Genomic DNA, 27,726 nt, shown 5'->3' on the forward strand with positions numbered 1-27,726 from the left:
GGTGGGGGTGGGGGCCCCAGGCCATCCACACATCTGGAGTGTTCGGGGAGATGCAGAGGCCTACCCCAGCCCTCTTTATAAAGCCCCCATGTGGCTCCTGTACGCACTCGTGTTTTTGAAGCCCCGTGGACATCCCACCACTGCCCAAATGTTGTGAGATGCAAGTGGCCCCGGCCACAGCTCCCTCCAGGGTGAGGGCTTTTCCTCACTGACTCCCACTGATCCCAGCAAGGCCGCTTCTAGGTCTGCTGGGAGAAACCCCAGGGGCAGAGAAGTGGACCAGGGGCTGCCTGTATCACTTTATCTTTTCTACTTTATTACTTCAAATTAACAACCACAATAAAGCTCAAAAAAGTCCAATATTTACACAGGAAAAATGTACAAAATTCCCCCCAAAGTTCTTCAGTATTTTTTTTTCAGTTTTTTAAAATTACAAAGTAATAAAAAGATAAAAAATATAATTAGAAAAAAAAAAAAAAAAAAAACGAAAAAGGGGAAACAGAGGTAAATAAATTAGGAAAACACACAGAGAAAACAAACAAAAATAAAATAACAAAAAGAGGTGTTAACTAGGAAGGATGGTTAATCCGAAACCCAGCCCTGACCCCAGGTGACTGTCAGGACCAGTGAAGTCATTTGTAACTCAGAGCCAGATGCCTTCTGGAAGTAGTCTCCATGGATTCTGCCCTAAAACCAGGAATGGAGGATGGAGCTGCCACCAGCTGATGACGGGCTGTGGGGGGATCGGCAGCAGCAAGGACCCTCTGAGCTCTGAGGGATTCGGAGGTCACCACCCACCCCCATGTCCTTGTTAGTAGACACAGGAAAACAGGAATTCGGCCTGGCAGGTGGGGTGGGCCGGGGCACCTGCTGTCCTGGGAAACACAGGTCAATACATCCACACACGCGCACAAGGGACACCAGCCCCCACCACCTCCCCACCCACTCCAAGGAGAGGCAGAGGAGGAGCCTGGAGGCCAGGGGGACACTGGAAAAGCTCAGCACAAGAAGCTGGCCACTGTCATCTCAGAGTGGGTGTCGCTGTGCGTATCTCCTGGATTCTGAGGCTAGGGAAATTCGGTGGGTTTCGACTGACCACATCACTCCGATGATGCTCAAGGGCCAGCTGCGGCTCTGGGACCTGCCACTTCCGGGACATGGACCGTTCCTCTCCCAGCAGGTGGTGGGTGGGGGCAGGAATGGCAGGCCGGCAGGGGCTCTGGCGTCTGACTCCTATAGCCTGGAGCTGTCGGGGGAGCGTCTGGCAGCCTGAAGATTGGGGGCAGCAGGCACCACAAGGGGGCAAGAATCCTCAGTGCTGAGGGCATCCCATCTTCTTGCCATTGGCAAAGAAATCAAAGAAACAAAATCCATTGTCGGTTTTGTGCTGGGTTTTTTTGTTGTTGTTCTTTTGAGTGGTTTATTTTTTCCATCTTTTTTTGTTTATTAAAAGAAAATACAGTGAAGACACTAGAAGGGGGAAGGGAGAAGACAGGTGAGGTGCACGGCCACTGGCTTTTTTTTTTTTTTTTTTTTTTTTTTTTTTTTTTTTTTTTGAGACGGAGTCTCTCTCTGTCACCAGGCTGGAGTGTAGTGGCACCATCTCGGCTTACTACAACCTCTGCCTCCAGGTTCAAGTGATTCTCCTGCCTCAGCCTCCCAAGTAGCTGGGATTATAGGCGCTTACCACCACGCCCAGCTAATTTTTGTATTTTTAGTAGAGATGAGGTTTCAACATGTTGGCCAGGCTGGTGATCCGCCCAGCTCAGCCTCCCAAAGTGCTGGGATTACAGACGCAGGTCACTGCACCCGGCTCCCCAAGGCTTCTGTTTTCTTGTCCCTCGGTCTATCTCCCTCTGGGCCCCAGAGCCTGGCTCAAGGCCCAGCATGCTAAGAGATCCATCTTTATGTGACAGAAAGGAATTCTCTCCCTCCTCTGCCCTCCTGGTGAGCATCTCCCACCCCACCCCCAAATATCTGCCCATGGATGGCCTGGTTCCTGGGCCTGAGATCTGAGGAAGGCCAGTCCTGTTCATGCCTCCACTCCCTCTGTGGATGAATTTCTACAACACAGACCACACTCAGACGGTCCCAGTGGGAAGCCGGGTCCCCTGATGAGTCGGGCTACTGCCTACACATGTTCCCCAGAGAGCTCAGATTATACCCTCGACAAGCCCAAAGAACCCCTACCACCTCCCCTTCCCAAGCAGAGTGGAGAGTTTCCACACCCTGCCTCAAGGCCTCGTGCAGTCAGCGAAGGACCGGGAGGCCCGCACTGGCCAGAGGGCCTCTCCCAGTCCTGCAGGGGCCTCTAAAGGCGTCCTCCGCTTCCTCCACAGTCCTGTTGTGAGTCTTGTGCAGGAATTAACTTGCGTAACAGCCCAGAGGCTAAGACAGGGCTAAAGCCCTGGGAGAGGTCAGCGTGTGTGCCCATGGCCCCCCCTCTGCTGGGAACCAACCTTCCAGACTACGTTAAGGCAAAAGGAGACAGAGGGCTGGCCCAGGGGCAGAAAAAGAGTTTTCCCAGCAGAAATGAATCCATGTGGGGTCAGGCCTGAGCAGAGAAACCCTTGGCCCCGAGTCAAGCAGGCTCTGAGGTTTACTCCTTGAGGCCCCTTAGTTCGGGCGCCTGGTACCACCTGCCACAGCTACCCACGCCCTCCACAACACACTGGTCTCTTTCTGGGGCCCTGAGAGCTTCTAGAGCTGGCTGGGCGGGTTGCATCTACAGCGTCAAGGACTCACCTAAGCAAACACTGGTCCACTGGGGGCTCTCCTCACTTCCCGAGATGGTCAAATGGCACACTTGTCTTTTGAGGGCGGGGGAGGGAGAAGAACAAGCTTCAAGTCAAGTCCCTCCGCTGCTGACGACGGACACCTGGCAAGTCTCGCCCCACTGTGGAGCTCTATCCGTACCCCCACACAGCCCCTCATGCCAAGGGAAGCGACGTGTGATTCCAATGACTCTAAGATGCCCCAATGACTCTAGGAACATTGTCCAGGGAGGTAAGCCTGCCACCTAAATAGATGGCCAAAGAGGGTCCTCTCGCAGAACTCCCTCCTCACTCACAGGCAGAGGTTTCTGAGATGTCCACCCGGCCTCCCTCCCCTGCTGTGCCATGCAGGGCTGCTGGGCCCAGAGCACCCCCTCCACAGGCAGGAGGACAAGGGCAGGGCTCCCACCCGCCCCTGCCAGGTCACCTTCCCTGGGCAGCAACCAGATTGCCCCTTTCCCAAGTGTTCCCATCCAAACACGGCCACAAAGTGGATGGGACCCCACTGCTCTCATACCCCATGCTCTGGCCAGTGCTCACAGAGGCTCCTGGGGGGGGTCCCTGATGCCAGGGAGCATGAGTACCTCATCTCTGAGCTTCTGCTGCCCACCCAGGCTGGGCCCCTGACAGCGAGGGCCTGAGCCCAGCTGTGCCACTGCCAGGGAATGTTACTGTTCTGAGCCTTGAATGACTGTGTTCAAGAGGGCTCATTAGACCTCAGAGGATTAAATGAGGCCAAGTCCCAGCCCAACAGATGGGTTCACTCCAAGGCAAGCAGCATCAGTGGAGAGAGCAGAACAGAGCCGAGGCCTGACCTCACCCTGGGGGGCAGGGGGTTTCTAGCTCAGCTGTGAGGCCCAGAGGGACTGGCAGGGGGCAGCTCACCTGTGAGGCTGGGATCCGGGAGACCTCTTGCCGCCCAGTGAGGTCTGAGGAGGAGACGTTGGCGGGCGCGCCCCTGTGCAGCCTCATACTCACCTTCCTCTCCCGGTCCACCCGCGAGATCGCTCTGGGAGAAGTATTGCCTGCAGGGAGAGGCGTGGGAAGCCGCCCTCAGAGGGGGCACACACAGAGCCCCCCTGCCCACCCTGAGCCCAGCCCACTGCCTGAGGCCCTCCTCACCAGCTGGCTGGATGCGGGAGGCTGGTGTGGAAGCCACAGGCTCGGCGGCACTGCGGAGCCGGTTGGCAGTGGCCCCCGTGGGTGGGCCAGGGGGCAGGGCCCGGGTTGCGGACCCCCGTAGCTGCCCCATCCTCTCCTCGCGCTCGTGTTCTCGCCGCTCCCGGTCCACGTCCTCGGGGTTCCGGGCTGCACCCTGCAGGGAAGCAAAAATGGACACCGGTCAGCCCCAGAGGCCAAGGTGCTCTGGGCCCAGCAGCCCTGCAGGGCACAGCAGGGGAGGGAGGCCGGGTGGGCATCTCAGAAACCCTCTGCTCCAGCTTCACCCCCAAGCACAGGAAGCCATGACCCATGATCACATAGCAGAGACAAGAAGCCAAACAACCGCCCGGAGAAAGGAGAAGGCAGTAGTCTGGGGGCAGAGGGAGGTCGGTCTGCCCTGCTCTCCTGGGATGGAGCCAGAGCCAGGACTACTAATGCCCCCAGGATGATCAAGAGCACCCCGGGCCCTCCCGGCCGGGGCTGGGCCTGCCCTAGCTCCCTCTGTGTACTGAGAGCCCTGAACTACTCAGTGTTGCCAAACCGAGCAGGGAAGCTGTTGAGAGGGCTCTAGCAGACTGGCTAGCGGTGTCCAGAGGGGAAAGAACAGGCCCAGAGTCACAAAACTAGTGGAAGCCTGGGCCAGGACTCAAACCAGCCCTCCCGGTGCCCAGCCAGGGGCTCTTTTCATCAGGGAGCTGTCTTTCCCCTGCCAGAACCTGGCAATGGCTTCTGGTAGGTACAGTGGAGGCCACGGCCAGAAGACCCAGGGGACCCACAGAATCACTGCCTGCCTTGGGATGGGGGCTCAAGAGGAGCTGGAGAAGAAAATGGAATCACGTGCCCCATGGAGGAAGAAGAGGTCCAGCAGGCAAGGCTGGAGCAATGGGGTACCCCGAGCCCCCAGGGGCCCTGCTCTCCAGCTACTGCTGCCGCCCTGTGCAGGAGGAAGTGAGAAAGGCCCAGAGAGGAGCAGGTGTGGGAGCAGCGCCCAGCTGCATTACCTAGTTCATCCCGGGGCCGTCCGCAGGGAAGGGCAGGGGGCTGGCAGGAGGGGGGCCGCATCTGTGGAGAGAGCTGCGGGCTGAGTTGGGGGCCTGCTCATGGGCCACAGGGTGTGGTTCCTGCCACCCACATCTCTCCCAGGAGACTGGCCAAGAAGTGGGGGCAGGGGTGGGCCCTGTCTTTAAGGAATTCCAGGAAGTAGTGGCTAGGACTAGAATGATCCCTGAACCTTAGTGAGGTACCACAGCCCAGAAACCCTTCATGACCTGCCTGGAGTCACACAGCTCAGGGAAGAGCTGGGATCTGAACCCAGGCCTCTGCCACCTAGTCCCACTCTGCTCTCAGCACCCCAAGAGGTCACTATTCAGAGCCTTGCCTTAGACACTCTAGAGACACATCTTCCCATCCTCCCACCTAGAAGCCTCTCAGACAGGCCTGGGACCCCCAGGGCTCCAACTCCTGACCTCTGGTCCTCACCCTGGGCTCCCACTCAGTTGCAGGCTGGCCAATAGTGACTCAGCCAGAGCCACAGCAAAGCCTGGGGAGGAACATGAGCCATGGTACCTCCGTGTTAAACCTCCTGTGGGCTGGGTCACACCAACCCCGCTAGGCCAGTCAATCTCATTCCCTAGTTTGGGACACAGAGGCTGAGTGACTCGCTCCAAGGTGTGCAGCCCTGCAGCCACCAGCCAAGCAGAGGGCTGGAACCCCTGCCCTTCGTGAGCCCAGCAGGCTCAGGCCATCGCCAGCCCAGAGGCAGGAAGCGGGTGATCCTCCAAGGTCCCATCCAACCCACAGGATGCAAAAAACGCATAGCAGGGAGCTCTCTTGGCCTTTATTACCCATAGAAAACACAAAAGGTCAGCAAGCATCCACTTGTCATCACAGGGACCTCTGTCTTTGGCTGTAATTCCTTCCTGGACGGCTGGTTGGCCCTTGGAACGCTGTGGCTGTATGTGCTGAGAGTGGCTTCTAGGCTCCAGGGACCCAAAGATCCCAGCACCCCGATGCTCAACACAGGGGTCCTGTCTACTGTCGGGGGCATGGGAGGGGCCTGGCCTCAAGGTGAAGGTTCCCACTGCATGTTTTCCAGGTGCTTCTGCCAGGGGGCTGCTGGAGGTGGTTCAGCTCACCACAGTGGCCGTGGCAATGAGTCAGATAGGCAAAGGATAAGGCTGGGGGCACCTCTGCCCAGCTTCTAACTCCAGGGCCTGCCTCAAGAGGGACTCCAGGAAGGCAGTGAGACCAGCGGCACTGGGTGGAAAGGTGCTCCTGGCCTGGCTAGAGAAGAGATCTTGCTGGCTAGACAGTCTTGTGAGAATCCGTAAGGGAGGCACCCAGAGCAGTGATGGGGGCAGAACGTTCTGGATGAAGAAACTGGTCCCGTCTGCCTTGCTGGATGTGGTGGCCACTACATCCAGCTCCTGAGAACTTCAAATGTGTTGGAGGTGACTGAGGAACGAAATTTTCAGTCTGCCTTTTTTTTTTTTTGGTAACAGAGTCTTGCTGTGTCACCCAGGCTGGAGTATAGTGGCACAATCTCAGCTCACTGCAACCTCTCCTCCTGGGTTCAAGTGATTCTCCTGCCTCAGCCTCCTGCGTAGCTGGGATTACAGGTGCACACCACCATGCCCAGCTGATTTTTTTTTTTTTTTTTTTTTTTTTTTTGAGAAGGAGTTTCGCTCTTGTTACCCAGGCTGGAGTGCAATGGCGCGATCTCGGCTCACCGCAACCTCCGCCTCCTGGGTTCAGGCAATTCTCCTGCCTCAGCCTCCTGAGTAGCTGGGATTACAGGCACGTGCCACCATGCCCAGCTAATTTTTTTGTATTTTTAGTAGACGGGGTTTCACCATGTTGACCAGGGTGGTCTCGATCTCTTGACCTCATGATCCACCCGCCTCGGCCTCCCAAAGTGCTGGGATTATAGCATGAACCACCATGCCTGGCCGACATTTCTAGTCTTGATTAATTTTAGTTCATTAAAAAAGTGTCGCATGTAGCCAGTGGCTACCATATTGGACAGTGTCAGTCTAGAGAATACAAAATCCATTCTTAGAGTTGTGCTGAGCTGGAGGGCCCAGACTATCGCAGAACCAGACTTGGGAGTGACTATCTTGATGAGAAAGTGCCCAGTGCCCTGTGGTGGAAAGCAATGGTCCCAGGTGCCCCAGGGCCCTCAGCCTCATTTGGAGCCAGAAGGTCTAGGGTAAAATCGGAGAAGGCACCACCTGCCCATATCCCATTCCCACCCCTGTTGAAAAAGGTAACAGAGGCCTTTCTTCCTAAGGTCCCCGGCCTGCAAGACCTCCATTCTCTGCCTGACCTCTCACTCCTTAGTGAACGAGACCACATCACTGTCTGAAACCAGAGAGAAGAGAAGTCCAAGACCAGTATGCCAACCTTGGCTTCCAGGAGAACAAGGCCTTGGTCCTAACCATGTGGCAAGGCGGCCGATGGCCCTGCCATGAAATAGGCTCACCAGAATGGAGCAAGAGGTGGTGTTTAATGAGTTCAGCTTCAATACAGAGGCTGCCGGCGGGGTCTGGCTGTGAGTCTGTCCTGGGACCCATTCCCACCACGTCCCTCTTGGGCAGTGGCCGCCATCCTTCCTTCAGGCTGCCCTGGCCCTCGGGGGGCTGGCTCCTTCCCGAGGATCCCATGGCAGGGCCTTCTCCACCATCCCCTCCACCCAAGAAACACTTCCTCAGGCCTGGCCCCGATGGGCTCAGGCACACCTGGTGACATCAGAAATGGGGCCCTGGAGTCCAGACCACAGGCCAGTAGTTTTGGGGGAGCAGCTCCTCCACCTCCTCCATGGGCCTATCTGGGGGGCTCTGGGTGCCCAGGGGCGCCGGGCACCTGGAAGGGACAAAGAGAGCACAGCTGAGGCTCAGCCTCTTGCGCTCCCTGGTCAAGTGGTAAATCTTGGAAAAGCCAGGCCTCAGAGGGTCCTTACCAGTACGTGGGTGGGTATGTGGGCCCGGCACAGGGACAGGGACGGGGACAGAACGGTCCCTTCGCTGTCACGGGGCTGTCACAGGGCTGAGCCTGGCTCAAGGAAGCCCCCTTTTCCAGAAGAGATGTGAAACAAGACATACAATTTCACAGATTCCAGAGCCCTGGGCACAGCCAGCCAATGCTGCTCCCCACCCCACCCCCGGGACTCTTAAAGGAGGGAAACAGAACAACTGCCTAGCCAGACCCAGGGTCCCATGACCAAGAAGAAAGAAAGAAGCATGACTGGGTCCAGGCTGGCCGGAGGGGCCGCAGTGCAGGTAGCCGCCTGGGACGTGCAGAACAGGAGCAGCAGGATAGTGTAGACAGCGATCAGGGCTGCAGGGGTTGCCGCCAGCACCACCCACGTCTCACCTCGGGCACCCAGGAGGGACCCCAGGCCATGCCAGGTCCTCCTTGTTCTGACAGGAGGCAGCGCCCTGCCTGGGCCCTGCTGCCTAAGGCGGCACGAGCTGTCAGCACGGATGAGGCAGGAGGGCTCCAGGACCCCAGTGACATCAACCACACTGTCCAGCTCATACCTCCCATCTGTCGGGAGCCCCGCCCGCCACCAGCTCACTTTGGCCCTATGAGTCAGGGCCTTCCCCATCCAGTCCCCCAAGCCCGCCTTGGTCTCCAGGTGACTCACGAATTTCAGCATGTTCCAATCGAAGACGTAGTCATAGGAGAAGCCCTGCCGGTGGAAAAGGTTGCGGAAGAGCTGGCGTAGGTAAGAGTAGTCCGGTTTGTCGTCAAACCGCAGGGAGCGGCAGAAGTTGAGGTATGTTGAAAATTCAGCTGGTGGGGGTTGCAGGGGACAGAGAGGGCCACCGTGAGGGCCACACTCCCAGAGCCCCTGCAGCCAGCATTGTCTAAGCCACCCACTGTTCCTACAGATACTTTCAATCTGACAGGGGGACGAAAAGGAGGCAACAGAACCACAGCCTCCCCTACCATGACAAAAGCCTGGCCTGCCTGTGACAGAGCCTCTGCCACTTTCTGAGCAAGGGAAGACCTGCCAACAGCGGCCAGGGGCCTCTGTCAGGCAGCCGGCTCCAGGAGCCATGCCCACAGCTCTTCCGCTGCCCTCACCAAGCACCCTGGGGCCTGAAGATCAATCATTGCCACAAACTGAAAGGGCTGCAAGAGCCCGATGGGACCTTCCCACATGACCTAAGCAGGAGGAAAACTTCCATTTCCTTCTCAAAAAAACTGGGGAGGGCGCCCCTGGGAGATGAGGCAGGAACATGGGCTGGGGAGTAACAGGTGTTAACAGCCAGGCCAGGGAAACCAGGCCTTTTGGCTGTGCCAAGGAGTGGCAAAGAGCCAGGGGTTACTGCTCGGGTGCCAAGGGCTGGGGCAACCTAGTGTGGGCTTTGTTTTTCATTTAAGATGGAGTCTTGCTCTGTTGCCCAGGCTGGAGTACAGTGGTGCAATCTCAGCTCACTGCAACCTCTGCCTTACAGGTTCAAGCGATTCTCCTGCCTCAGCCTCCCCAGTAGCTGGGACTACAGGTGCCTGCCACCACGTCCAGCTAATTTTTGTATTTTTAGTAGAAACAAGGCTTCACCATATTGGTAAGGCTAGTTTCAAACTCCTGACCTCAGGTGATCCACACGCCTCGGCCTCCCAAAGTGCCAGGATTACAGGCTTGAGCCATGGTGCCTGGCCCCAGTGTGAGCTTTGTGTGGCCTCACCTTCCCCTTAGACAGTGCCCCAGGGGCCCCCAGGCGTGTCCCCTCCCACTGGGCTACTCACAAGGATAGCCTTTGCAGAGGACCTCGATGGGCGTCGACATCTTCTTCTCACTGATCCGCTCATACTTCTGGCGCTTGGTGGCTGCTTTGAGTCCCTGCCAGGGCAGGGAGCCCAAGTTGAAGTACATGAGCACGTAGCCCAGGCTCTCCAGATCATCTCGACGGCTTTGCTCTGTACAGAGAATCAAAGACCAGGTGAGGGATAGGGGTCCACTCAGGCCCCTAGCTCATCCTCTGGGTCGTGCTCCTCACCACGCACCAAGCACCCTCCCATGTTGCTCACTGCACTCATTCAAAACAGGCACTGCTATTCTCCTCCTCCTACAGAGAAGCAGCCCAAGACAGAACCTTCTCAACTTAATTTGGCCCTAGTTTTTCCAGCTCAGGCACTTAATCATTCGATGCCTGTGAGTGGGCACCTACTGCCCCCTTGCCTGGTCCACCCCGTGGAGAGGTCACAAGCTTCAGCATCAGCCAAGGCTGGGGTCAAATCCAGCTTTGGCATTCGCTAAGCTGCATGACCTTAAGCAACTCATGTTTAAACCTTTGAGCCTGTGTTTCCCAGCCTGCACCAACAGGAAGTGTCCTCACCCACTCAACAGGGCAGAGAAGGAAGCGGGGCCAGGGTGTACACCCATCACACACGGCTTGGCTTACAAAGGGGAAGGCCCAACTGCAAGGACAGGGAATAAGCCCAAGCCTGGGGGCAGATGGGGTGTGCACTTTCTCACTAGAAAAGAGCCCGGGGGTCTCCACTAAGGTAGGGGGTGGGAGGGCTCCAGAGAGCTGGGCCCTGGCCAGCGGCCCCAGGTGCACACTGCTCCAGGCCTGGCTCCCTCACCAATGCCCAGGTGCGTGTTGATGGAGGCGTAGCGGGCCGTGCCGGTCAGGTTCTTGTTTTCCCGGTAGGGAATGTGCTGGTGCGTGCGGGCGTCCCGGTACTTCTTGGCCAGACCGAAGTCGATGATGTAGACCAGGTTGCCCTTCTTCCCCAGCCCCATGAGGAAGTTGTCGGGCTTGACGTCCCGGTGGATGAAGTTCTTGGAGTGAATGTACTCGATGCGGCTGATCTGGGGGGTAGGGAGCCATTCAGCAGGTGTTCGACAGAGGGGCCCTCCCCCAGTGCTCTGGGCCAGGCAAGGGCTGGGGCACAGAGATGGAAAACATACACCTGGCCCCTATCCTGGAGAGGAAGAAAGGTCTGCCTTCCACTATGAAGGATGATTTCAAGGGGCAGGCCAGAGAAGGCCTCCTGGAAAAAGTGACATCAGGATGAACTCTGAAGGAGGAGTTCACCAAACTGGTTGTGAGAGAGAGAAAGAGAGCAATGCAGGGAAGCTAGATCCGGGAATGAAGAGTTCATTAGAAAGGCAGCTGGGTCCCTGTGGAAGGCTTGCCTGCCCCGTTCCACACTCACAGGACTTAGGGAACCAGAGGCAAGAGATGCAGGGAAAGGGCAGGCAGGGAGCACGAGGGAAGCCTAAGCCAGGCATGGGAGACAGAGATGGAGCACCAAAGGCAGGGCTCTGAAGGGTGCCAAACTCAGGCATACACACGGCCCTGCTGCCTTTAATTTTTTTTTTTTGAGATGGAGTCTCAGTCTGTTGCCTGGGCTAGAGTTCAGTGGCACAATCTTGGCTGAATGCAACCTCCACCTCCTGGGTTCTGGTGATTCTCCCGCCTCAGCCTCTCAGGTAGCTGGCACTATAGGCGCATGCCACCATGCCTAACCAGTTTTTTGTATTTTTAGCAGAGGGTTTCACCATGATGGTCAGGCTGGTCTCACTGTGAGACCCCATCTCTATTTTTTTTTTTTTTTTAAAAACAGCGTCTTTCTCTGTTGCCCAGACTGGAGTGCATTGGCATGATCTTGGCCCCACTGCAACCTCTGCCTCCTGGATTCAATCAATTCTCCTGTCTCAGCCTCACAAGTAGCTAGGACTACCTACAGGCGCCTGCCACCAGGCCCAACTAATTTCTCTATTTTTAGTAAAGACGAGGTTTTCCCCATTTTGGCCAGGCTGGTCTCGAACCTCTGACCTTGTGATCCACCCGCCTCAGCCTCCCAAAGTACTGAGATTACAGGTGTGAGCCACCTCGCCTGGCCCAGGCCTGTCCTCTGGCATCCTCTGGAGACAGCAGGCCGGGCTGGTATCTTGGGCCCACAGGTACCTGGCTGGGGTGGAGGGGACGGGGACTCACCATCTGGTCGGCCAGGAGCAGCACCGTCTTGAGGCTGAACTTGCGGGAACAGAAATTGAACAGGTCCTCGAGGCTGGGCCCCAGCAGCTCCATGACCATTACGTTGTAGTCACCCTCAGCTCCGCACCACTTGATGGACGGGATCCCCACTGGGGGCCAAGTGGAGAGGTTCTGTCAGGGGTCAGAGGCAGCCAGCCACGCCTGCCCCACCACGCGCGTCCCACCCCATGCCTGCCACGGCCCATCCGGCGCCTGCTGCCTCCCACCCCGCGCTCACCACCGCCCTGCATCATCTTGTAGAACTTGCTCTCAATGTGCAGCTGGGGGTGCTTTGTCTTCACACACTCCAGCTTGATGGCGACTTCTTCACCAGAGGCGATGTTGGCACCTGCCCAGAGCGGGGAAACAAGGGACCAGGGTCACCCTCAAAGGCCAGGCAGTCCCAGGTGCCCCACTAAGCATTTCTGAGATCTGGTGTGTGCTGGGCCCTGGGCCATCTGCCCTTGAGAAGCTCTTAGTGGAGGCCGGGAAGGGGGCAAAGGAGGCTCAGCAAAGGCTTCCTGCCGGGAAAGAAGAGCAGCACTGCGAGGGACAGAGGTGACACACAAGGGCTACCCAGAGCCACAGGCTGGGGCAACAAGGAGGCCCAAGGTGAATGGGGCAAGGGGCAGGGATGCAAAAGGCTCACAGACCATCTAAGGGAGGGGGCCGAGGCCTGGTGAAAGGCTGGGCAGCAGGGTCTGTCAGGTTGAGGTGGTGACACGTGCAGAGAAGGGGCCCAATGGGGCTGGGCTACCAAATATATCGAACAACCCAGGACCACCCTGGCCCGCAGGATGAGGACAGGACAGCCACGCAACCCCTCAGTCAATGCCAGTGCCTTCAGAGGGAGCCCTGAACATTCTATTCCAACGTCTCATTTGATTCTCACCTCCGCTCTAGAGATGAGAAAACTGAGGCCCAGCTCAAGGTCACATGACCAGTAAATGGTGGCCTCGAACATCGACCCGGCTCTGCTGGCCTCCAGCCTAGGTCAGAGGTCCTGCCTGCACCTCCGCCTCTCCCCCAACCCACTCCTGGCTTCTCAAATATCCTCGGCCAGGCGCGGTGACTCACGTCTATGATCTCAGCACTTTGGGAGGCCGAGGCAGGCAGATCATGAGGTCCGGAGTTCAAGACCAGCCTGGCCAACATGGTGAAACCCCTCCCCCAACCCACTCCTGGCTTCTCAAATATCCTCGGCCAGGCGCGGTGACTCACGTCTATGATCTCAGCACTTTGGGAGGCCGAGGCAGGCAGATCATGAGGTCCGGAGTTCAAGACCAGCCTGGCCAACATGGTGAAACCCCGTCTTTACTAAAAATACAAAAAATTAGCCAGGCATAGTGGCAAGCACCTGTAATCCCAGCTATTTGGGAGACTGAGGCAGGAGAACTGCTTAAACCCAGGAGGTGAAGGTTGCAGTGAGCTGAGATTCCACCACTGCATTCCAGCCTGGCGACACAGTGAGACTCCGACTTAAAAAAAAAGAAACTACCCTTACACACACCAAAGCCCTGCTCTCTGCCTGGGCCCAGTCCCCCGAATCAAGAAGTCACCAGAAAGACCAAACCCAAAGTGCACCTTGCCTCAGTTTCCCTAGCTATACGGGTGGAAGAGAGGAATGGCTGGGGCGAGGCTGGGAGACGGGGTGTCTCCTTGGGGCCAGTGGCCAGCCCACCAGGAGTAGGATAGTGCTGCATCAGCACAGACACAGGCCAGCACATCCCTCCGGGACACAGCCCCAGGAGAAGTCCACGACAGGAGAAAGGCAGGACCTCAAATCCAAAGAAAAGAGGAGACTCTTCAATAATGATGTCCCTGGAACAGCCGGCTGGCCAGCTGAGAAAAGACACCATGGCTCATACAACCAGGAGAAATCTCAAGTGGAGGAAAAGTTGGTATCGAAGAAATAAAGGTGGGGGTGTGAGTGGGCACAGCCCGTGCACCTACTGAGTAAAGCTGAACATAAACAAACACTCGCCCAAACAACCCACTCCTGATTGGACGTTCTTCAGAAACACATATGCCCCAGTGGGACAGGACAAGGATGTACACAGGCACAAACAGCCCAGGTGCCCGGCAGCAAAAGAAAAGGAACAGGGGTGCAGTCACCCAGGAATCCCAGGTGGCGTACTCCCTCCTCCTAGCAGCCGGAGGGGGAAGCCACCAACTCTGTCACAGATGAAGGGATGAACAAAATGCGGTGTCTCCACGCAGCAGAATATTATTCAGCAATAAGGAGGAATAAAGGCCGGGCGCAGTGGCTCACGCCTGTAATCTCAGCACTATGGGAGGCCAACAGTGGTTGTTCACAAGGTCAGGAGTTCAAGACCAGCCTGGCTAAGATGGTGAAACGCCATCTCTTAATAAAAATCCAAAAAAATTAGCCAGGTGTGGTGGTGGGTGCCTGTAATCCCAGCTACTGGGGAGGCTGAGGCAGAGAAGTGCTTGAACCCGGTAAGTGGAGGTTGCAGTGAGCCAAGATCACATGACTGCACTCCAGACTAGGTGACAGAGGAGACTCTTTTCCAAAAAAAAAAAAAAGGAATAAAGTACTGATACATGCTACAATAGGAATGCACCTTGAAAACATTCTACTTGAAAAAAACCAGACACAAAGGGACACATGTTGTATGATCCTATTCACATGAAATATCCAGAATTGGCCAATCCATAGAGACATAAAGTCGAATGGTGGTGGCTGGGGGCCAGGGGCACGGGCAGCGGGGGTGCCTACTGATGGGCATGAGAATTTCTGTCATGGTGATGCCTGGCCAACATTTTAGTAGAAACCCTATTTCTACTAAAATTACAAAAATTAGCTGGGCATGGTGGCAGGCACCTGTAATCCCAGCTACTTGGGAGGCTGAGACAGGAGAATTGCTTGAACCCGGGAGGCGGCGGTTGCAGTGAGCTGACATTGCACCACTGCGCTCCAGCCCCAGCCCGGGTGGCAGAGACTCTGGCTCAAAAAAACAGAAGAGTGCTTGCACAGCTCTACTTGTTTCCATATCAAAGCAGGCGACAAGACTGGACAATACAGATTTAAATACAAAAGAAAGAAAAAAGATTAAATGTCAGTGGGTGATGCTAGGGAGGGATGCCTTATGCCACAAAGGTGTTCTCTATGTACTCTTTGCATCCACTCAACATTTAATATTAGAAGGGAGAATTGCCTTATAGCCCTGGGGTTAAGCAAGGCTTTTATTTTTATCCCTGATTTAAAATCCTGAAGCCTGAAATTTAAATTAAAAACAAAACAAAACAAAAAACACAACTCCTTCCTCTCCAAAAAAAGGAATTCCTTCTGCATGGCAAAAACACCAGAAATAAAGTCATAAGAAACATACTCACTTGCAATTCTTATCAAAGGCAAAGAGTTAATACGTAATGAGCGCCTACAAATCAGTTGGAAAAAGACTCAACAGAAAACAGGGCAAAGAATTTGAACACACTTCACAGTGAAAGAACTCATTAATAGAAAAGCCTTACTCACAGGAAAAGATGCCCAACCTCCTTGTAAGATAAATGCAAATTAATATCCTGAAAGACCGTTTTTCACCTAGGATTGTCAAAAGCCTCACAAGATAACACCGATGTGTCGGCAAGACTGTGGGGTGGCTGAGCACTTCTCCCAGGTGGTTGAAGTGTGAACTGTTGAGTGGCCACTGGAGGGGGACTTGACATCACTCAGCCCTGACCTGAACAACCCCACTTCCGGGAGTTTACCTGACATCCCAGCATGGCGCAAAACAAGGCGAGGACCAGGCTATTGGCTGCAGGCTGTTTGCAACAGCAGAAGCTTAGAAACAAGGCATATGTCCCTCTTGGGGGGATGGGGGAGGGGGAGACCGATTAAATAAAGAATAGCCTATCCATAAAACAGAATACGATGGAAAAAGAATGAGGAAGCTCTCCCTGCACAGAAGTGGCAAGATCTCCAAGATACAGGAAGTGAAAAAGCAAAACACAGAACAATGTATATTTCACACTCTCATTTCAGTATTCTTTAAAAAGGTGGGGAACTAAGTATCTGTGTTTGGCTCTAGCTACATAAAGAAACATTGAACAAAACACAACTGTGTAGGTCTAAGAGGGTCAGGGAGGAAGAGGGGGAGGTTTCACTGGATACTGTGTTACAAGTTGTTATTTATTTCAACACCTTTATTGAGATGTAATTCACATAACTCTCCAATTGATTAACTCAAAGTGTAAGACTCACTGTTTTTAGTATATTCCCAAGGTTGTGCAGTCATTACCACAATCAATTTTAGAACAGTCAGCCCTTTGTATCAGCATCTGCTGTGAGTTCCACATCTGCTGATTCAACTATGGATCAAAAATATGTAGAGGGAAAAAAAATAAAAAAATAACAATACAACAATAAGAAATAGGTTGGGCTCAGTGATACACATCTGTAGTCCTAGCGCTTTGGGAGGCTGAGCAGGAGGGATCACTTGAGTCCAGTGGTTCGAGGCCTGCCTAAGCAACAAAATGAGACCTAGTGTCTACAAAAAAATACCAAAATTAGCCAGGCGTGGTAGTAGTTGCCTGTGGTCCCAGCTACCTGGGAAGCTGAGGCGGAAGGACTGCTTGAGCCTAGGAGGTCAAGGCTGCAGTGAGCCACGATCATGCCACCACATTGCAGCCTGGGTGACAGAGGAAGACCATGTCTCAAAAGTAAATAAGTAAATAAATAATATAAAAATTAAAAATACAGCATAACTATTTCTATAGCATTTACATTGTATCAGGTATTATAGGCAACCTAGAGATGATTTAAAGTATATGGAGGATGTGCATAGGTTATACACAAATCCCACACCTTTTGATATCAGGAACTCGAGAACTGGAGAATTTTGGTATCTGAGGGGGATGTGGAACCTATTCCCCACAGGTGCCGAGGGTAGGGGGTGCTGCATTTTTTTTCCTTTTGAGACATGATCTCAATCTGTCACCCAGGCTAGATTGCAGTGGCACTAACACAGCTCACTGCAGCCTCAACTTCCAGGGCGCAAGTGAACCTCCCACTTCAGCCTCCCAAGTAGCTGGGACTACAGGCACAAGCCACCGCACCCGGATAATTTTTATATTTTTTGTAGAGACAGGGTTTGCCATGTTGCCTAGGCTGGTCTTGAACTCCTGGGCTCAAGTGATTCACCTGCCTCAGCCTCCCAAAGTGCAGGGATTACAGGCATGAGCCACCATGCCTGGCCCAGGAAGGCTGTATTTTCATCACCCTGAAAACACCTGCAGCCTTTAGTGGGGTAAGGCCTGAGACAGGGGGAGGATCTCTTAACTCCATCCCCTGCCCCCGACTAATCTACTTTTTGTCTCTATGGATTTGTCTTTTCTGGACATTTCACAGAAATAGAATCCTATGACGTGAATTTTGTGACTGGCTTCTTTCACTTAACACATTTTTTTGTGTTTTGGTTTCTAGTTTTGTGTTATTTGGATTTTTAATAAAAAGAAAAGAAAAAAAGAATGAATAACTCAATCTAGCCAGCAACAGGAAAGAAAGTACTTTGCAAACTGCAAAGAGCTTTTGACATATCAATGCTTGTCACTGGGACGAGCCACACAGGTTTCCATCCACACAGGTTTCCATTAGGGAGCAAGGATATGGCACAGGAGGGGGGCTGGGCTCCTCAGAGTCCCCTGGCCATGCTCCATTTCCCCAGGAGCAGAGAGGCAGGAGAGTACAGTGGTTGAAGTGTGAGTTTCAGAGCCAAGCTGCTAGAGCTCGAATCCTGACTTGGACGCCTGGCCAGGGGTCCTCAGACAAGGCACTTCACCTCTCTGAGCCCCAGGCACCTCATCTATAAACTGATGACACTAGCTGGCTCTTCAGGAATTTTTTTTTTTCTTTTTGAGACGGAGTCTTGCTCTGTCTCCCAGGCTGGAAGGCAATGACGCAATCTCGGCTCACTGCAACCTCTGCCTCCTGGGTTCAAGCAATTCTCCTGCCTCAGCCTCCCAGGTAGCTGGGATTACAGGCACATACCACCCACACCGACTAATTTTTGTATTTTTAGCAGAGATGGGGGGGTTTCACCATGTTGGTCAGGCTGGTCTTGACTTCTGACCTCGTGATCCACCCACTTTGGCATCCCAAAGTGCTGGGATTACAGGCGTGAGCCGCTGCGCCCGGCCCATGAGGATGCTGAAGAGCAAACATGCTTAGACAGTGCCTGGCACACAGTCAATGCTCCACGATGCAGCCCCTAGGCTAGAGATGAGCTGGTGTCCAGCCAGTGGGAGGCGAGGAAGAGGGAGTAAGCCATGCTACGGAGGAAAGGAGAGCCTCCTCGGAGGGCAGACTACAAGGGCTCCTGACTCCCAAATAGGACTGTACTGGATAGACAAGAGAGGGCACGGCACAGGCAAAGGCCCAGCAGGAGCGGGTGCAGCGGGACCCCTGAGGTAGCAGAAAAAGACAATGGAAGAGGTGGGCAGGCGAAGAGATCTGAAGAGTCTTGAACAGCCAGCTAAGATCCTGGCCTTCAGCCCGAGGCACCAAAGGCTACGTTCAGGTGTGTGATCCAGGATCTCTCAACCTTGGCACTACTGATCCTGGAGCCAGAGAATTCCTGGTTATGGGGTTGCCCTGGGCACTACAGGGTGTCTAAAAGCACCCCTGACTTCTACCCACTAGTTGCCAGGGCACCGCTTTGCCCTAAATTGTAACAAGCAAAAGGTCTCCAGATCTTGACATACGTCTCCTGGGGGACAAATATCGCCCTGCTGAGACTACCTAGTGGATAAGAAAGGGCTGGAGGAGGCTAGGGGGTAGAGGAAGGCCTGGGAGTGCTACTACAGAGTCCAGGCAAGAGCTGATAGTGGCCCTGCCCGGGCAGGGTGCAGAGACTGAGTGACACTTTGGAGGCAGGGCCTGCAGCACTTGGTGATTCAGCAGACGTGTTTGGGGAGGAGAGGTGCTAGGGAGGTAGTGGGTAGACCAGGCCCTCCTCCCCTCAAGCCCTTCCGCTACCCTTCGAGTACCACTGTCTGCATTTCTTTTTTCTTCTTTTTGAGACACAGTTTCACTTTGTCACCCAGACTGGAGTGCGGTGGCATGATCTTGGCTCACTGCAATTTCTGCCTCCCGGGTTCAAGCGATTCTCCTGCCTCAGTCTCTCGAGTAGCTGAGATTACAGGCAGACACCACCACGCCCAGCTAATTTTTGTATTATTCGTAGAGACTGGGTTTCGCCATGTTGGCCAGGCTGGTCTCGAACTCCTAACCTCAAATGATCCGCCTGCCTCAGCCTCCCAAAGTGCTGAGATTACAGGTGTGAGCCACTGCGCCCAGTCTACTGTTATTTCTGTTGGACATGTGGAAAACAGACACCAAAGGTCAAATGATCACATGCCACACACTTCCCAGGGCCAGGGGCCCAAGCTGCTAGACAAAGCCTCTGACCCCCTCTAGTGCTGGAAACCTGCCAGAGCTGCCTCCTGCAGCAGGTCCTGCCACCAATGAGCTCCTTGGTGGCCTCTAAATTCTATCAGGAAGCTCAGGCTTTCTCTGAGCTCTCTCAATTCTTACTGCCACTGAGCTGAGGTTCAGAGAGGTTAGGGAACCGGCTTGAGGGCTGACAGAACCGGTTGGGGCACAGCCAGGATTTGAAACTTAGTCCCCAGGCCGAGCACAGAGGCTCACGCCTGTAATCCCAGCACTTTGGGGGGCTGAGGCAGGCAAATCACCTGAGGTCAGGAGTTCAAGACCAGCCTGGCCAATATGGTGAAACCCCGTCTCTACTAAAAATACAAACATTAGCCAGGCATGGTGGCAGGCGCCTGTAATCCCAGTTACTCAGGAGGCTGAAGCAGGAGAAACGCTTGAACTCAGGAGGCGGAGGTTGCAGTGAGCGGAGATCGTGCCATCGCACTCCAGCCTAGGTGACAAGAAACTCCATCTCAAAAAGAAAAAAAAAAGTTAGTCCCCAAAGCCCCTGTGTTTTTTCTCCACTCCAACTCCAGGTGAGGCTTCCTGGCAGAGGCTGTGTCTGCGAGCCAGCCAAGCATAGACACAGGGGTCCCCTGCATGTGAAGGCCTAAAAGCTGGAAGAACTGCCTGATTTCAGGAACAGAAGATGGCCCATGAGTTACATACAGTGGGGGCACTGCCAGTTCCCAAAACAAACTTGGACACAGAAAAGGGCTTGAACCTGGCTGGCCCCAGAGGGGCTGGGAACTTGGCAAGTTCCAGGTGGCCACAGTGGTGGCCAGCCTCACATGGGGGCCTATTCCAGACACATGGACACAGTCAGGGACCTGGGTGGACTCAGGACAGGGGATGAAGCCCACCTGTTCCAGCAGCAGCAGTGGCGGCAACCTCAGTTCCCACCCATCAGAGGCCTGGAATGTTCCCCACACTAACTCACCCCTGGAACCACCTGTCAGCAGGGAACACTGTTCGTCACCCTTTTCAGAGCTGAGAATGAGACTCTTACAAGGCCTAGAAAGTTCCCAGGATGGAAGTCTAGTGAATGGGCCCAGACGGCCACCTCTAGACCCTGGACGAGCAACAGCAGGCCCCACTCTCTTGGCTGACCCCGTATGATGCAGAGGGAGGAGGAGCAGAAGCCACATCTATAGTGTGCTGGCCCTCAGGTGATCCTGGAAAGCAAGGCTTGGAAGATGTATCCAGCCCCACCTGCAGAGGCCATCTGGAGTCAAGCCCTGGCACGGCACTGGGGATGAGAACGTGGCCAGAGCTTTGAATAAATGTAGCCAACGAGGCTGGCCAGGGAAGGCCCTACAATCATCACTGTCCCCAAACCCACAAGACAGGGGCCCAGGAGGGTGCTGGCAGGATGGTGAGTCAGGGCAGGGTCCCCCAAGTGCTTTGCACCGGTGAAGACAGGAGGGTCAGGAGTCTGACTCACCTCCCCAGACTCACACCCAGAGGACCCAGATCCTTCGAAAGCAACTCCCAACTAGAAACTGAGACCAATGGTGGGGTCACGGCATACAGCACTACTGCTGGGCCCAGCACATGCGAGTATTTTATGTGCCATGACCTCATTACTTCTCACACCCCCATTTTGCAGATGGGGAAGCCAAGGGTAGAAAGGTCATTGCTTGCTCAATCGCATACAGCTCGTAAAAGGAAGCACCAGTGCCCAAACTCTGCCTGAATTTACTCTAGAGCCAGTACAAAGAGGAGTAAATCTGGACTTCATTTTTAAAATGAATGAGATGACTATGCAGATAAACAGGAAGTCCTGTCCCCAGGGAGGTCCCACCACATGAGATTCTGGCTTCTCTGAGTGATCTTGGGCTGTCCCCCCTCCAGCCATGAGCCTCAGTCTCCTGTCTGCAAAAGGAGGGGTGGGACCTGGAATGGGTGCCGTGTAGGCACAAGTCTGTGACAAGAGCTGTCTCCATGCCCTTTGACCTCCAGCCAGTGGCTCTGGGCTTCGGTGTTGAGCCCAACAGCTTCAGTGATATGAGGGTCTTTATACCCAGCCCAATTTCACAAACAGTAAAGAGCTGGATACACTCATTTCAGATAAGAAGACTGAGGCTCAGAGAGATATGGTGACTTACTCCAGGTCACACAGCAAATGAGGAACAGACTGGGGATCTGAACGTGGACTGGACCCCAAATCTCTTTTTTTGTGATTTTCTTTTTCTTTTCTCCACTCCAACTCCAGGTGAGGCTTCCTGGCAGAGGCTGTGTCTGGGAGCCGGCTGAGCATAGATGCAGGAATCCCCAGCATCTTTTTCTTTCCTCCTTTTTTTTGAGACAGAGTCTCGGCCGGGCATGGTAACTCACGCCTGTAATCCCAGCACTTTGGGAGGTCAAGGCGGGTGGATTACCTGAGGTTGGGAGTTCGAGACCAGCCTGACTAACATGGAGAAACCCCACCTCTATTAACAAAAAAAAAGAAAATAGGCAAAGTCTCACTTTGTCACCCAGACTGGAGTACAATGGCACGATCTCAGCTCACTGCAACCTCAGCCTCCCAGGTTCAAGACATTCTCCTGCCTCAGCCTCCTGAGTAACTGGGATTACAGCATGCACCACTGCGCCCAGCTAATTTTTACATTTTTAGTAGAGACGGGGTTTCACCATGTTGGTTAGGCTGGTCTTGAACTCCTAACCTCAAGTGATCTGCCTGCCTTGGCCTCCCAAAGTGATGGGATTACAGGTGTGAGCCACCTCCCGGGCCTCCTTTTTGTTTGAGACATGGTCTCACTCTGACACCCACGGTGGAGTGCAGTCGTGCAATCTTGGCTCACTGTAGCCTCAACCTCCATGGCTCAGGTGATTCTCCCACCTCAGCCTCCTGAGTAGCTGGGATTACAGGCGTATGCCACCATGCCCAGCTGCTTCTTTTGTATTTTTCTTATAGAGATGAGGTCTCACCATGTTGCCCAGGTTGGTCTAGAGCTCCCAGACTCAAGCAATCCACCTGCCTTGGCTTCCCAAAGTGCTGGTATTATAGGAGTGGGCCACCATGCCCAGTCACCCCAGCCTTTTTCGATCCTGCTGTTAAGTCTGCTGCACATGTCTGTGCATGTCACAGTCCCTGTTTACTTGACTAGCCTTCAGTGAACATCTACTGTGGGCAAGCCACGTGTGCTGGGCACTGGCAGATACCACCTAATGCCTGCATCCCGGGAGTAGCTCAGGGTTGCAGAGAAAACCTTTAAACCAGCAGCACTGCACACTCTCCTCTCTCCGAGCTCCAGGGTGTCCACAGGGAAGCGTCATCTACTAAACACTCAGCAATGAACCGTACATCTTGCTGGCACCTTAACGTTTACAAAACACGTTCCCATCTGTCATTTCATCTGAGTCAGGCAGCATTACCACAAACTTTACAGATGGGGACACTGAGGCACAGAGGAGTCCCATGACCTTCCCACAGCCACACAAAGCCAGGTCTAGAATGCAGAGCTAGACGTGTAATACGTCACCTTCAGACGCTCTCACTCATGTAGAGAAGCACAAAGGCTGCTTCTGCTAGTTTTCTAGAGCGGACTTCGGAGGCCAACTTGACCATCTGTGCCTCAGTTTCCTGATGTGTGGAACAAATAATCTGGAACTATCTCTAGGGGCTGCAGAAAGTACCTGCAAGGAAGTGCCCGGAGAACGCCCTGTCTCCTTCCCTGTCCCCATAGAGGGTTCCTTAACAGCAGATCTCACACTCCAAGGGCCCCTAACCATGGGCTAACAGAAACCCCAAAGTTCAGAACTAATGGACACAACATACAGACTTGGTGTCCTCTGTACTGGACAGAGCTGATTTCATTTTCCAAGGAAGGTAACCAAGGTACAGAGGTGCATCTAGCCTGCTTCTGAGGGTGCAGGGACAGGAATGAGGACAGATCCGAGAGGGGCTGGCCACCTCACTTCAGCAACTCCAAGCCTCCACTCCCTAATCCACAATCACCAACACGAAATACCTTCCCTTCGGACCAACAATCACAAAGGAAGGGCCAGGGCTCACGACCGTACCCCTCCAAAGTAGCACTGAAAGGCACAAGCCTCATTTCTCCCAGGCCAAGGAGAGGACTGAGAGTTCAGCGATTTGTTTAAAATGCAACATCACAGCAAACTCATATTTTCAACGGGAAGCACATCCGGAGGGAAAGAGCGAGAGAGAGCTCTCTAATGAGGAGACCCCCCCTACCCTGCCCCCGAGGTTACAGGGGAGCCTGCGTCATCCCAAAGCCTGCCTGGGCTGGGTTCCAGGAGGCCAGGCCACAGGGAGGGGGCCTGGCTGGGGGTCCAGCAGCAACCCAGGCCTCTTTTATCTACCAATATCCTTCTCCCCGGAGACAAGGGAGAGGATGCGAACCCCACCCAGGTTTCCCCACACCTAGCTGGGGACCCAGCTGACTGGGGACACTGAGGCACAGAGGAACTGCACGAGTCCTGCAGAAATTGGAGCTAAAAGTACCCTCCTGTGGCCGGCCTGGCCTGTGAGAGGAGGAGCCCCCAGCCTGCCTCTCGGCAACCTGCTGCTTCCTTCACCATCTGGGATGGCCCTGGGCGGATCACGCCACTGGGGCCACATTCTGACTTCAGATCCCAAAATCCTAGGGTCTTTCCTCCTCTTGGTCCCCTGAGCTGGCCCCAGGGGCTCCAGCTGGCGCAAGGTACACTTACCCAGGTAGATGTCTCCAAATGACCCGCTGCCGATCTTCCGTCCCAGGCGGTACTTATTCCCCACACGCAGCTCCATGGCTTACTCTTGCTGCGGAGGAAGCAGGAACACGAGGGTCAGAGACGTGCGGAGCCAGGCAAGGGGTCCAGCCCACCACAGCCAGGCAGAGCCACCAGGAACTTGGAAGACCCCCATTCTCCCTATTGTCCAGGGAGAGATTTGGCTTCGCTTTGCCTGAGGACACCCAGGTGTCAGGTGGGCCACAGCCCGCACCCCACACACCCAGGGAACAGCCAAGGCAGACTAAGAACAGGTTTCAGGGTAGCCAGAGACAAGCAGGCGTGTCTTTGAGGGATGCTCATTCAGGGGTCCTTCAATGGAAACTTCTCAAAGAATCACAATGGGCATTGGCCCTTTTATACCCCTGAAATGACAGGGCCCCTCCACTCCTAACCCCAAGCTCCCACAGCCTGGCCTGGTCTTCCCAAGTACTGCCCCTGCCCAGAGGCCAGACCTCACCAGTGCCCAGCATGCTACTGAAGGGAAGGCAGGAAAGAAACACCCTAGATCGTCCACCTTCCAGCTACCTCCCCATCTCCACGTCGTGACACCAAGAACCTCACAGGGAGACCCATAGCTTCTTGGATAAACTGTTTGGAGCTGGCGTCCTTCAACACTAGGAGGAGGATCTCCTAAGAGGGCCCTATAGAACAACAGAGGGAACTGAGCCAGGGTTTTAGCCCCCAGTCCCCAAGGGGTAGGAGGGGATCTGACGTGAGTAGCGTCTCTCCTTCCTCAGGGCCAGGGCAACCCTAGGAGGGACTCCGCTGCTCTGGCCTGGGACAATAGTCTGGACACCCTGTTCCTGGTCAACAGAGGAGGAAACTCGAAGGCCTGGAGGCAGTGCTGGCACGGGACAGGGACCAGGGACTCCGCAAGAAGCAGAGGAGCAGTGTTTACAAGAGGACCAGCATCAAGGACTAGCAAGAGGGAACTCCTTTCGCAGACAGGGAACTCAGGCCTACAGAGGCCACACCATGTGCCCCACACCACCCTGCAGACGGTAGCAGTCTCGCCTAGGATAGGGCTCCGGCTGTCCCACCTGGCGGTCTCCCACACTCACAAACGGGGGCAAAACAGGAAGACAGCAGAGCAGCTGTGCTGGCACAGAGGATCAGACCCTTCCCTGTGCCAAGTGCTGTCCCCAACAACCAGGCCAGCCTGGGAGGGAGATGGATTCCCTGGACAGTGGACAGAGCCCAGGAGAGACAGGCCAACCCCAGCACCTGGAGCCCAGGGAGCTCACCAGCCCTCCACCAATAACCATAAGGCAGGGGCCTCCAACCGAGCTGGCCAAACTCTGGGCTCTCAATCAAGGGCCAATGCCCACATGCTTGCCCTGTCCCAGCTGAGGTGCCATGCTGCCAGGAGAACGCAGTTCACGTTTGCAGGAAACCCACACGCCACACACCCCACATACACACACGTCCAGCTTCCTAAGTGTGTACACTCCAAGGGAAGAAGAAAAGCAGACACACAGAGTGAGCCCCGCCGGTGGGGGAGAGGTGCGCACACAAACACCCCCCGCCCCCCCCCCCGCAGTCCATTTTCCGTCAACACCAATTCAGAGACCACACATGGCAGCCAGGAAAGCCGCAGGTTAGGAAAGGAACATAAATATACCCGCATCCTATATTACATAAATACCCATGCCGGGTTATATAAATACCCGTGCCCTCTGTCTGGGTGTCTTACATAAATATACTGCACATGACCCCCCAGTCTCTCCCCACTCACCGGCTGCTTGCAGAGAAGAGAAGTGAGGGGAGCAAGCCCTTCAGGACCCCCTGACTGCTCTGTGCCAGACACCCAAACCCCCAGTCCCTCCTCAGCACCCCAGGGGCCCAAGGTCCCTGGGGGAGCCTCCACTGTCCCAGCACCAACCCCCAAAAAGCCTCCCGGAGGAGAGCAGAAAGGCTTCATTCAGGAATGGGAGCGGCTTTCCAGTTCTTTTGCTGCTTCTCCCATGGGGGAGGGGAGAGATAAACAAAGTGGGGGGAAAAAGTGGATATGAAGGTTCAGGAGTTTCAGCCGGTTAAAAAGATTAGACAAACTACCAACCAGCAAGGCACACGGGCAGTGCTTCCTACTCCCCGACCACCGCCGCCTACCCCTGAGCCGGGGCCCTTGTCCCTGGGCGATTAAAATAAAAACTGAAGGGACATCGGAGAAACGAAGGCAAAGGGGACCCAGACACAGGCATTGGGTGAAGCAACTTGAGACACTGTGTCCCCTTCGCCTCTCCCCACATCCTTCTCTAGGAAGGAGACGATGCCAAGAAGAAAATATGTAGGAAAACTAAGGGAAAAGCTGGGGAGGGGGCTTACCCCACTTCGAGTTTCGGTATGAAGGAGAGCTTGGGAATCTTCTCTCTAACGATCCCCAGCCAGTTTTCTGTTCCTTAGAGACTTGCAAAACATGAATCTCTCACACACAAAAACGGGAGAATCCGATCCGATACATAACCCCCACCTCTTTCTTTCTCTCCACAAAGGAAAACAAAATCGGGGGCCGGGTGACCACACACCTCTTCACCTTAGGACCCCCAAATGCCCGCCACCCAACGTGCGGTTGCAGCCTTGCTGACCCCCAGGTCCGGGCACCGGGGCCAGGCGAGCAGGGGGCGCCGCTGATTGTCCGAGGAAGCCTACGCGAGCCCGAATCAACAGTATCTGGCGCCCAGCACCCCCGGCCCCCTCCTTCCGCGTCCCCAAATCACAGTCGGAGTGGCCGCCTGGCCGGCCGGGGCCTCGGAAGGTTCAGCGTGAGGGAGGCGGAGGCGGGCCGGCGGGGGAGCTCCCCCGCGAGCCCGCAAGATAACAGGCCCCCTCCTCCCAGTCCCCAGCCGCGCCTTTGTCCTCGCCAGGCCGAGCGAGCGGGCGGCGCCCGGGCTGCCCCCCCACCACCCCAGCACGAACGCGCGTGTCCCCTCCCTCCCCTCTCTCCCTCTCCAGCAAAAACAAAGAGGCTGAGGGAGCCCCGATTCCCCCCGGATTTGCGCCCCTCCGCGTGCCCGCGGCCCCCCAATATTTACCCCGCCGGGAAGGCGCCGGTGCCGGGCCGCTGCTCTGGGGGCTGCCGCGGGCGGGGGCGGCCCGCCGGGGCGGATGCCGGAGGATTCGCGGAGCCGCCCGGCGCGCCAGCCTCTCCCGGCCCAGCCGCCGCCGCCGCTGCCGCCGCGCTCCGCTCGGCCCCAGCCGGGCTCTGGCTCTGGGCTCTCGCCGCCGCCGCCGCCGCCTCCCTCCTCCCGGCCTGCCGTCCGTCCGCCCGCCCCCGCCGCCGGCTTGCGCGCTCTCGCCCCGCGCGCGCCCGCCGGCTCCCATTGAGCCCCGGGCCCGCCCGCTGATGTCATCCCCGGCCCGCCGCCGCCGCCGCCCCGGAGGATTTAAAGGGCCCGTGCCCAGCGCGCTGGGGGTTGCTGGGGGTCGCAGCCGCGAAACGCAGTCCCCCAACCCCTGTGCAGGCGCACGGGTTTTCGCGTGGGAGTGGGGGCACGCACGGGCAGTGACACCCTGATGCAGTCCAGGGCACAGGTGGAAAAGACTGAGTGGGGGGACAGAGAGGAAGAGGAGGGTGCACAAAAAGCGGGGGTGAGGGGAGGGGAAG

General features: G+C 55.4%; 1 protein-coding gene across 8 annotated transcripts; it reads right to left on the minus strand.

The window, feature by feature from the left end:
- Positions 1-295: 295 nt before the first annotated feature.
- Positions 296-27,410, minus strand: LOC108289508 (casein kinase I). Of its 8 annotated transcripts, none has more exons than XM_017508995.2 (11): positions 27,155-27,410; positions 24,063-24,150; positions 12,168-12,278; positions 11,891-12,039; positions 10,530-10,758; positions 9,690-9,860; positions 8,581-8,729; positions 3,897-4,089; positions 3,660-3,799; positions 2,746-2,810; positions 296-1,333 (listed from the first exon to the last, which is right to left on the minus strand). In XM_017508995.2, the coding sequence occupies exons 2-10, from the start codon at positions 24,136-24,138 to the stop codon at positions 2,778-2,780; spliced, it is 1,251 nt and encodes a 416-aa protein (XP_017364484.1). In that variant the 5' UTR covers positions 24,139-24,150; positions 27,155-27,410; the 3' UTR covers positions 296-1,333; positions 2,746-2,777. The 8 variants fall into 8 exon arrangements, with proteins under 8 accessions (XP_017364484.1, XP_017364483.1, XP_017364481.1 ...); XM_017508994.2 differs by having other exon boundaries at positions 296-1,336; XM_017508992.2 differs by having other exon boundaries at positions 296-1,470.
- Positions 27,411-27,726: the final 316 nt, after the last annotated feature.

The sequence above is a fragment of the Cebus imitator genome, unplaced genomic scaffold (assembly GCF_001604975.1).
Source record: "Cebus imitator isolate Cc_AM_T3 unplaced genomic scaffold, Cebus_imitator-1.0 Scaffold404, whole genome shotgun sequence".
NCBI classification, from domain to species: Eukaryota; Metazoa; Chordata; class Mammalia; order Primates; family Cebidae; genus Cebus; species Cebus imitator.